Genomic DNA, 11282 nt, shown 5'->3' on the forward strand with positions numbered 1-11282 from the left:
GGGCAGAGGGTGGAAATGCTCTCCCAGGACAGGGGATGCTGCTCCTCATGGGTGTTTGGGGTCAGTGCAGCAGGAGATGCTGAACGTTCCCTGCCTGTGGCATTGCCATGGGAAGGCTGTGCTGGTGACAAGGACCGTGGTGTAACTGCACTGCACACACCTGTGTGACTGGAGAATCCAGCCCAGTGCACAGACAGGAGTGCAGAATAAGTGTGAGCATCACCCAAACCAGGACAAGCAACCCTGGATATGCCTCATCCACCTTGTCATTCCTACCCCAAATGCAAAACTGCATGGAATTTCAAAACATCAGCTGCTTTTTCTTTATTTCATTGTCTTCAGTCCTCATACAACTACAAATTGAGCACTACTGCTAAAGGAAAAAAAAAGAGCAAACTACAGCCATTCATGGGGTAACATAATTTTAACGTTGTGAGACAGCTGATACTATTAAAAATCATGGCCCTGTTATGGGCTTTCATTATTGATGGCTACTTGAGGAGACATACACTATAAAATATAAAGATAAAAAGTGAAAGGCTATTTAGATAGATGTTCAGCTGAGTGCTGCTAGCATCAAATCAGTGGCACTGGAGAAATGAGAACAGACACACGGCACAGCCTCTGGACTAAATGTGTGCACTGCCAAGGCTCGGCCTGCACAACGTGCACTTTAAATCAAAGCAACATTGAAGTCAGTATTGATTGTTCTTGGAGATATATTTTACCTTCAGGCACTGCTGTTTCCCAAAGGAGCGTGAGCAAGGACGTAAGTCTCTGTGCAGTGCTGGCTGCTGGTGGACAGGGATCTCCCTGAAATCCTCTGGAAACGATTCCTCCTCTGGAAGTACCCACTGCTGCTGCTGAGGGACCTCTGCCTGTTCTTCAGGTACTCCCTGTAGTTTTTGGTGAGCAGGGTGTAGAGGAAGGGGTTGATGCAGCTGTTGCTGTAGGTCAGGCAGGTTGTCAGGTAATTAATGTTCTTCATCACCTTGGGAGATAAAGGGAAGGATTCATAATACTGGAAGAGGAGCTGCCATATCCAGAAAGGCAAGAAGCAAGCCCAGAAGACCAGCACTATGGTGAAGATTAGGTAGAGCACCTTCTGGTTGGGCAGCCTCTTGGTCTGCTTGAAGGAAGCAGTCTGGGACACCCAGTAAATCCTGGCCAGGCGGATGTAAAGGTAGCCAATGATCACCCCTGGGCCCACGATGCTGGTGCCAAAAAGGATGGTGAGATAGACTTTGTAGGACAGCTTGCTCCAGGTGGGCAGGCAGATGCTTTTGTTGTCCCTTTGCACCAGCTGGATCATGATGAGCATGGGCAGGGTGAGCAGCAGTGACACCAGCCAGATCACCACAGCAATGGCCTTGCGGTAGCTCTTGGACCTCTTCACCGTGTCCAGGGGCTTCAGCACGGCCAGGTAGCGCTCCGTGCTCATCACTGTGAGGGTGAAGATGCTGGCGTGCATGGTGAGGAAGTCCAGGCTGAACAGGATGCGGCAGCCAACGTCCCCAAAGTGCCACTTCTGGATGAAGTAGGTGCCGACGATGAAGGGGATGGTGAGGAGGTAGAGCAGGTCGGCCAGTGCCAGGTTGATGATGTAGATGTACATGGAGGCGGAGGATCGCAGGTAGTGGCACATCACCAGCAGGGTGTAGACGTTGCCTGTCACCCCAACCACGCACATGAGGGACAGGATAGCCCCGATGGTGCAGATGGCCACCATGTCCTCCGTGGAGCCCGCCGCCCATGCGCCGTCCCCGGTGCCGTTGGCCGAGACGTTGGGCCTGATTCTGAACACGCCGTCCTCACCTGCGTCTGTCACCACGGAGGGGGTGGTGGAGAAGTGGCTCTCCAGCTCGTCAGTCAGGGACATCCTCCTGGGTTTAAATGCCAGAGGCTTTGTTCATGTCACAGGGGTCTGAGGGGGTTCTCTCTGCTCTGAGAAACGCGGCTGTGCGGAGCCGCGGAACCATTTCCCAGCAGTGTCTCATCCAAGGACCATCTGCATTCTCCACTAGAGGAAAGACAGCAAAAACAACATGTTAGAAATCTGCCAGAGCAACACAAAAGTTTATTTAGAATTTACCTGTCCCTCAGCACGTATCTGCACTGCCTGAATGTACCAAAGGTCTTTGGCACTGAGGCCACTCTTGTAGGGCTCGTGCTCTCACCTCACCCAGCTGTGAGGTGTGGCCATGGAAAAGAGACAAAAAAAGGTTGTGTGGATCACTGGAGCAACTTACTTCAGTCCTTAGTTCAGGGCTGGAGGAAAAAACCATCCTTCCTAAATTTATAACAATGATTTAGAACCATCAGCATGATTGTTTAAACTTCTTTGCCACATTCTTAACTCTGAAGGAGCAGAAGGCCTGAAAAAGGGAAAACAAACTTTAGATTTATCATTTGCAGCCAAATTGTCTGTTCTGTGTTAGTGATGCATTCACAGTCCTGTCCAGCATTCCTGCAGTGTTTTCACAGAGCAGCTTCCCTTGAATGAGAAGCTCCTCCTCTGTCCTGCAGTTTCAAACAGCATTCGAGTGCTGGAGAAAAAGGCACTTCATAAAGCAAAGTGCAGTTTCCCTGTGGGATTTCTGCATCTGTAAACACAGGGTTTTTCACTCTCTCTGCCCATGTGAGAGGTCCATGTGTCTGTAAAACAGATCTGCTTCAGCCAGAGCCTGGTGTGAACCTGCCTGAGCAGCCTTGAGCAGCGAGGTGTGAGACAACATGTGAGGCAACTCTGTACGTGGGAGTGCTCTGTGAGCTCAGACTCAGCGCTGCACAAATCAGGACTGGGCTGCTCTGAATTCATTCTGGGTGCAGGCAAAAGGAGAGCAAACCTTCCTCAGAGAAATGCTGAAAAAGTAGCTAAAATGCTCAGATTTTAAGGCATACCAAAAGCCTGTGCCATCCTAAAGGTCCTTGCATACAGAAGTGCATTTGCATTATGTGTTCTACAGCACTCAGACTGTCTCTTTTTCTTTGGAAAACGCTGAGGGGGAAGGCTGCTGGACTGCCTTGTCCTTGTAGGGCTCAGCAGGCAAAGACTCTGCCTTGTTCCACTGAGCAGTCTGGATTTGTTTAATCCTGGGAATTTGCAGCGTTTCCCAATAAGTCAGGTGTCCCTTTGAGTCAGGTGTCCCTTTCCCTCCTCACCAGCTCTGACTCCTTTGCCTCCTTCCTCCCACTGTCTCCCTGGCAGGAGGATCACACTCTCAGGCCCTCCCCTGCTGCCCTTGTGTCACCCTGTCAGTGACCTCTGTGACCCTTGAGGATGGACAATTTTCATCCTCTTCACGACTTGCCCTCACCTTCTCCCCATTACCACCTGCACAGATGTCATAAAAAACTCTGGATAAGAGAGGACAATCCAGTGCAGAGGGAGATTTTCCCTCACTTAGCAGTTGGGATAAAAGTACGAAAAAACCAGAGAAACACACAGAGCCCATCTCCCACCCAGTCCCTCGAGTACAGGTGAGAGATGAGCATGGTTCTGCAGTGCTCCTTCAGGACCCTGCTGCTCTGGGCTGGTCCCCACAGCTTCACCAGCATCAAGATCCATTTTTGGACCCTGCAACCCCAAATCTGCCTGGTCCTGCTCCTGCTGGGCTGTGCAGTGCCCTCCTGCTGTAGGGCAGGTGTAGCCAGTCTGTCCCACTGCCCCTTTGTCCCTTTTATCGATGTTGGTGCCCGTGCTGGCAGTGACACTGACTCCCATGAAGGAAACACAGCTGCTCCAGGAGCTGTGGCTGCTCCTCAGCCTCACAACCAGCAAGAGGGCACAGAAATTAAAAGCTCTGCATGGGATGCTCCAGCTGAGCCCAGAGCTGGTCCCACACACAGCTCTGGGCTCGGTGTGCTGGTGAGAGCTCATTTTCAGGAGCATATTTCCATGGCTCAGGGGCTGCCTCCTTGCAGCTGCCTCATTTGGTGTCCCAGGGATTTGTGGCAGATTTGTGCCATGCTGGTGCCTGTCTGTGCAGTTCCCTGGAGTGACAGCTCCTGCTGGAGAGAGCCGAGCCCACTGCATCTCCCTGCTCTGCTCCTCTTCTGCTGAACCTGCCTTCTGCTCCATTCATAAAATCCCTACAGCACCAATTCCATTCAGACACTTCGCCCATATCCAGACAGAGCAAGAAGAGGAAAATTAAGCCAAATGGGGAGCCCTTTTATCATTTTAAAGTTGCCTTCACTGCTGCTCTGGTACACAAACACGCACTCACACACATGCACACACAACACAGAGCTTGTTATTCCAAGCAGCCATTCAAGCATCTTACGGTCCAGGCGATTTTCCCAGCCAATCTTGCCTTTCCCTCTACGATATCATCCCACAGGAGTACCATGCATATGTACAGCTGTAAACAGAAACGAATTTCTCCTGCTCAAACCTTGCTTTTAAATCCGGCGGATGAAGTTTCCTATAAGAAAGAAAATAATAATAAAATAATCTCTCTAGTAGTATCAAAGCTGAAACTTAAAGAAAGAAAAAGAGGAAAAAAACAGAAAGAAGAGAATCCTTCTTCACGGGCAGAGAGTGAGAGATCCCAGTGCTCTGTCGCATCTGGAGCGGCAGGGGCAGGAAGGGAGCGTGCTGCCAGCCAAGTATGTTTGAAATCTGGGCGCTCTTAATACTCCCATTCCCCTCCCTCCACTCGTGCCGGCTATTTTTGCTCCCTGGTGACGTGAGGCATAGCGTGGCTTTGCTGCAGCCTGTTTAAAGCAGCAGGGTTTGATAAGCATGGCTTGCTCAGCTCTGGGCATCGCAGGGGTTCGAGTTGTTCCATCCCAGGAGCGGTGGAAGGCAAAGCACCCCCTGTACAGCACACGGAGATGGAGAATTCCTGAATTCCTGAATTAATTCCTGAATTATTCCTGAATTAGTCCTGAATTAATTCCTGGACTCCTGAAGCTGCTCGAGCAAAGCCAGCACGGCTGGGGAAGGAGAGAGGGCCAGGGAGGGTTAAAATCCTGCGGGAGGGTCACATTCCTGCGGGAGGGTGGGTGGGCTGCCCAGAGGAGCAGCAGAGCTCCTTGGTTTGGAGATCGATTCCAAAGCAAAGCTGAAGTTTATTTGGGTTGGATGGCGTGTTAAGAGATGAATCTGTGCAGTGGGGTCACACACCACAGCATCTGAGACATTTCAGGCTGGCAGTAACAAAATATTGCTGAAGTTGTTCGGGGGTTGGGTGGTTCCCTTTCCCCAGTGCTACTTGTGAGAAATGATAATTTCAAACATTTTAAAAAAGGTTTAATAAAGCCTTATCAAAAATTACAACAGAAGACTGAATAGAGAAAATAAACACAGGGCTGGGAGCAGAGGATTTTCCCCACCATGTGCCCATCCACACAATGCATGTTTTGCCTTTTAACCCTGTGTCCAGCTCTGGCCCCTCAGTTTGGGAAGGACATTGAGACACTTGAGCACATCCAGATGAGGGCAACAAGGCTGGAGAGGGGCTGGAACACAAACCCTGTAAGGAACCCCTGAGGGAGCTGGGGGTGCTCAGCCTGGAGCAAAGGAGACTCAGGGCTGCCCTCATCACTCTCACAGCTCCTGAAAGGTGCCTGTGCTCAGCTGGGGCTGGGCTCTTTCTCCAGCAGCACTGACACAACCAGAGCACACAGCCTCGAGCTGCACCAAGGGAAATACAGGTTGGATAGCAGGGAAAAGTGTTTTACAGAAAGGGTGATAAAGTTCTGGAATGGCTGCCCAGGGAGGTGGTGGAGTCCCCATCCCTGGGTGTGTTTAACAAAGCCTGGATGTGGCACTGGGTGCCAGGGTTTGGTTGAGGGGTTGGGGCTGGGTTGGACTCTATGATCTTGAGGTCTCTTCCAACCCAGTGATTCTGTGATTCTGTGAATTCTGTGAATTCTGAATTCTGTGATTCTGTGATTTCCCATTACCTGTGTGACTCCAGGGAGCAGGAACAGTCCCTGGCTGAGCACAGAGAGTGAAGCCATTGGCAAAGTGCTTTATTTGCTCCCACTGGGAGTGAGAAGGTCATTGATGTGGCAGTGTCCTCCTCCCAGGCAGAGCAGGGACAACCTGCTGCTGTCCTTGAGCCCCTTTCCTACAGCCTGCATGTGGCCCAAAGGGCTGGGGAGTGCAGGGATGCTGATGGGGACGTGGGTGCCTCTGCTCAGCACCTCCAGCACTTGGTAGGTGTGTCCAGGTGTCTGTCCAGGCACTTACACTGGAACTGCCACACTCCTGTCAGTCCTCTGTCCCCAAAGGGCCACTTGGTGTTAACTCATCCCAGGGCAAGGAAGGAGTAGTGGGATGGAGGAAGGGTAATCCATCTGGGTAATCCATCAGTTTTCCAGGCCTGTGGATGCCAACTTGATACTTCCTTTTGTGGCACTTAAACCTTCAGAAAACATGAAACCTGTGATTTCAGTTATCAGGAAATCTCTGTGCCCACGGGGCTGCCACTGGGGGAAGCTGGGCTCCCATATGTCTGTGTCCTGCTGCTGTCATTAGAGGAGAAGTGGCTGGGAGCAGTGTGGGCAGTGTCAGCTTCACAGCCCTGGCTCAAAAGGGCTGTTGGTGGTCATAGTTTTGTGTGGTAATTCACTTGTGGAGAATTTTGGAAGGAATTTGAGACAGAATCTCAGAATTGTTTTTGATGATGGGGTGATGGGGTTTATTTTTCTTATCTTCTACATAGGCAGGAAGGGTGAGTTCACATCTTCACAGCATGGTTCAGAAGGTGGCAAGACCCTCAGTTACAAGACCTTTTAAAGAGTTATTAACCAATAAAACACTGCTAATAAGGATATTTATGTTTTTGACTCAATCCTTAAATATTTCATCTTATGAACTCATGCTGCAGCATAAGATTTCTTAGCCAGTCATGTTATGACACACCTACAGCACTGCATTCTAAACTCCTTGTTTGCCTCTGTAACTGCTTTTATTTTTTCTATATTCTAAACTCTAAAACTCTAAACTTTCCTTTACTTAGCTTTACCTGTCTCTGCTTTAAATTACAAATCTACATTCTTGCTCCTAGGACCTAAGTTTGGAAGGTTTTCCAAGGTCTCAGACCAAATCCTGTGTTTAATTCTAAGCTTTGGCCTACAGGCCCAAAGTTCTGAGAGTTCCTTGCATTTTGGTTCCAACAGGTTTGCTGCTTCTCTTCCCCTTATTGACTCATCTTTAAAGCAGGGATCACTGTCCTGGATTGCCAAGCAAATTCTAACTATTTGCCATCTGTGTGGCAGCTCTTCTGTTCAGTGGGTCGTTTTCCTTATCTCTTCCACACCCAATCCTCTCTCAGGGCAGACACCTGCTGATAACAGCTATGGAATGTCCCTGCATGGCTGATAAGAACTACAGCATCCCATTGGCAGATGTGAGCCCAGAGGGAGGAGCCAAGCATTCCTGCCTGGATATAATCGGAGATTCTGGAACACCAGCACAGCTTCTGCACTGGATTCCCCAGAGGAACAGCAGCTGCCTCTTGCCCTGGATCTTCAGAGGCAGAGACTGCACCTTTCTCCAGGATCCCTGCTCCAGCAGAGCCACCCCTGACACTGCAGGAGGGCTGAGCCACAATTCCAATGGTTCTGCTGCCAGCACCCTGACCCACAGGGTGTCAGGCTGGGTTCTGACTCTGGCACTGTTGTTTTGGTTCACTGCATTGATTATTTTATCTTTTTATTTTCTTCCCTAATAAAGAACTGTTATTCCTGCTCCCATATTTTTGCCTGAGAGTCCCTTAATGTAAAATTTATAGCAATTTGGAAGGAGGGGGTTTACATTTTCCATTTTAGGGGAGGCTCCTCCCTTCCTTAGCAGACACCTGTCTGTCCAAACCAAGACAATCACTCTGCTCACTGTCTCCCAGTGCTCTGAGATTCAGGGGTTTTAACATTTGTGTGATGCTGTCAGAGCTACAGACAGGGGTGGCAGCCCCTGTGATCTTGTGCAACAGGAGTAGGAGCTGTACAGGCAACCCTGGATGAAGACAGGAGTTCTCCAAAATATGAAACAGCTCTGTTTAGTTATTCAGACAGCATCCACTGCTACAAGGCTGGAGTTCTGCACAGGAGCCTTCTGAAGTTACTGCACAGGCAATAAATATAATTATTCTATAAAATACAGGCAAAAGAGACTCTCTCTCCTTTGATGTGAGGATTTATGCCAGTGCTATGTGAATTTAATTGTGTTACTGAATTCTCTTTATTGCAAAGCATTCAACATCAACGACAACGAAAATCACAGCAGAATTCTCCAGGAAATCCATCAAATCACCATCAGGAAAGCCATGGGGAGTACAGACACACTGAGACACACCTTCCATGGGCCAGAAGCTGTCGCTACACTAGAGACAAAAGCCTCTTTGCCATTATTTTCTATCCCAAATATCCTGTGCAGCACCTCTGTGCTCTGCTCTGCCTGGTGCTGACCACACCATTCCTTTGCAGTTTGGTTCCATGTCCTCAGCCTCTCCTCCTCTCTACAGCTGAACAGCTGCCCTGTGCCCTCCTGGGACACCATTCTGTATTCCTCAGCCCTCATAGCTGGGAATTAGAAAATTTAGGAAAGTGCTCTGGGGTCAGAAGTCTGCTAGGGAAAAGTCAGGCTCCATAATTTCCAGCTGCTGCTGATCCCAGGTGTTTTCTCAGCATGGAGGGCAGCACACATCCCCAGCCTGGCAGCAAAGATTTCTGCTGGAGCTCTCCAAAGCCCTCTCACAGGAGACAAGAGATAAAGTGTGAAAAGTTGTCTGGCAGTGCATAAAGAGCAGCAAATGTCACCACACTGAGTTCGTGCCACTGTGGACTCGCTGGTGGCATTTGCCATCCTGCACACAGGGGATGGAGCTGGGGATGGTGACAGCTGCTGCTGCTGTGGGTCACCTCTCTGGAGCAGCAGATGCTGATTCAAATGCTCCTTAAAAAGATGCTTTTCTACAAGAAATCCCACATAATTTATGCCCTTGCTTACTCTGATGGGTAACTTAGACTCTCAGTGCTGGTGGCTCAGTGCTGACTTCCAATGCCTGTCTGCACTTCCCAGAGGAGACAGTAAAGGAGGCAATAAAGTCCTTTTTTTCCCCCTTGTGGCAGCATCACCAAACTGATCCAGAGTCCTCCTGATGCTGTGTGAGCCCCTCTGGGGCTGCAGCCCCTCTGTGCTCTGCACTGAGCTCCCCTGAGCCTTGCAGGGCACCAGCAGCATCCAGGGGCAGTTTGGGGGCACTGAACAGGGGCAGGGCTGTGCCCCCCCCCAAAAGCCATCCCAGCTGTCTGGGCTGCACAGAGTGGATGCCCCAGGCCAGGGCAGCCCCAGCTGACCCAGCTGCCTGTCCCCTGGCCAGGGTTTGTCCCTGTGGCTCAGGGTGTGGTGTGTGGGGCCATCTCAGTCGCACAGGTTGGGTCAGGCTGGAAGGGAGCACCATGGCTCATCCCTGCTCCAGCAGGGCACAGGGCTGTGTCCAGGTTCTGGAATTTCTCCAGTGAGGGAGACCTCACACCCTCTCTGGGCAATCCAGTACAGAACTGCCAGTGTTCTCCTGGTCACACAGAAATTCCAATTAGCTCTTGAGAATCTGCCCTGACTTTGGAGTCAGCCCAGAGGAGAGCAAGAATTTGCAATGTCATACTGAGCTCAAGTCCTCCTGAAGCTCTGCTGGTGGCCAGGAATGGCAGCAGCTCCTGAGGAAGAGCATTGGTGAGACCTGGCAGTCCCCTGGTCGTCTCTTGTTCCACGGAAAGTTGCATTAAAATCCCTCTGTTCCAACACTCATGGTCTTGGACACATGCAAATGTGATCCTCAAGTTCCCAGCTGGTTCCCAGTTGTTGTCTCCACTCTTTCCACTGTCTGTCCCCACTGGTGGGGACATTGGTCTCTGATCCACAGCTTGGTCACTGCAGAGAAATTCTTCCTCATGTCCAAGTGGGGTTTCTGCCCATTCCTCTGGTGCCATTGCTGTGCCCAGCCCGGCAGAGCCTGGTCCCTGCTCTGAGCCCTCCCTGCAGGCACTGACAGACAGAAATGAGGCCCCCAGGCTCCCTCAGTGGAAGAGCCTGAATGAGAGATGTGGGGCTCCAGCTGCTCTCCAAAATGCAGTTTATTGTATCCAAGGTGTCACAGCAGTCCAGGGCTGTGGGTGACAGAGCTGTGCCCACAGCTGTCAGCTCCAGCTGCAGGCAGGCCTGGACACCCTTTGGGTTTGGTTACAGTGCATTATAGACTTTTCTTTGCTGAGCATCTTAATACAGATAACCAATCTATCCCTTAACTTTTACCTATAGCCTATCATAACTACTATAATTACCACATTCACGTTACTATTCTCCAATCACTAAAAGTTAGTACATTGCAGTTTAAGCTAGAAGTTGTTTTTCAGTTTTCTTACAGTGCAAAATTCTGAGACCTTTTTTCTACTTGCCACATCGACATGTCTTCTTTGCCTGCATTATCTTTCTGCTTGGTAAAAACACCTTTTTTTTTTTCTGGTCAGCTTATCCTTTGCCCTAAGTCATGAAGTCTCTTTCCAACTCAACACAACCTTTGCTTTCTTAGTTGTCCAGCAAGGCTGGCTCAACAATTGTCAATTTACACATCTTTTATTTTTCTATATCAAAACTTGCTTCCATCTCTATGTCATTCTCAGATTCTACATTCAAAAATCTTTCTGCCAAGCATGCATAGATGTGAAACTTTCTTGCCAAACTTTCATCCTTCCCAACACCTCAGCCATGTCTTCTCAAGGTTCATTTGATGGAGGTGTCCCTGCCATGCTGGTGGCACTGGGTACCAGTCTGTGCTCAGAGAGCTGCAGGTCACCCCCTGCCTGGGTGATTTGAGGGAGATAAACTCTCTCCTTGTGGGAAATGGATTTGTAGAAAATTCTTTAAAGTTTCATAGAAGGTTCACAGAGTGTGTGTTTGTATGCAAACTTTGAGATAAGAAATGTTGGCTTAGAAATGTTATGGAATAAGACAGACATTGTTGAGAGAGAAATGGAGCTAGAAATAAGTTTTAAAGGATGGTTTTGTAAATAAAACAAAATACTTTGGAGAAATAGAACTATGAAAAATGTCTTGTAGTAGGACTTATGAGGGGGAATTTGAGATGATTAGTTTTAAGGTATTTATAGTATAGTGTGGGAAAAGCTAATAAGAAATACTTATAATGTATTGTAATTAGGAAATAGTTGGCTTCTAATTGTGATGGTGTGAATTATAACACCTGTATTGTCTCACCTTTCACATGACACTGAAAACAGAATAAAAGTTTTTAAAACACCTCTCAGTTATC

General features: G+C 49.1%; 1 protein-coding gene across 2 annotated transcripts; it reads right to left on the bottom strand.

Moving 5' to 3' along the window:
* Positions 1 to 309: 309 nt before the first annotated feature.
* On the bottom strand, positions 310 to 4597 carry UTS2R (urotensin 2 receptor). Of its 2 annotated transcripts, XM_036394323.2 has the most exons (3): positions 4398 to 4597; positions 2250 to 2375; positions 310 to 2020 (listed from the first exon to the last, which is right to left on the bottom strand). In XM_036394323.2, the coding sequence occupies exon 3, from the start codon at positions 1877 to 1879 to the stop codon at positions 731 to 733; it is 1149 nt and encodes a 382-aa protein (XP_036250216.1). In that variant the 5' UTR covers positions 1880 to 2020; positions 2250 to 2375; positions 4398 to 4597; the 3' UTR covers positions 310 to 730. The 2 variants fall into 2 exon arrangements, with proteins under 2 accessions (XP_036250216.1, XP_036250218.1); XM_036394325.2 differs by lacking the exon at positions 2250 to 2375.
* Positions 4598 to 11282: the final 6685 nt, after the last annotated feature.

This window comes from Molothrus ater, chromosome 19 (assembly GCF_012460135.2).
Source record: "Molothrus ater isolate BHLD 08-10-18 breed brown headed cowbird chromosome 19, BPBGC_Mater_1.1, whole genome shotgun sequence".
Taxonomy (NCBI): Eukaryota; Metazoa; Chordata; class Aves; order Passeriformes; family Icteridae; genus Molothrus; species Molothrus ater.

What these genes read in the sequence shown, in the direction of transcription:
- UTS2R (XM_036394325.2), bottom strand. Translation starts at nt 1,879, where the DNA reads ATGTCCCTGACTGACGAGCTGGAGAGCCACTTCTCCACCACCCCCTCC.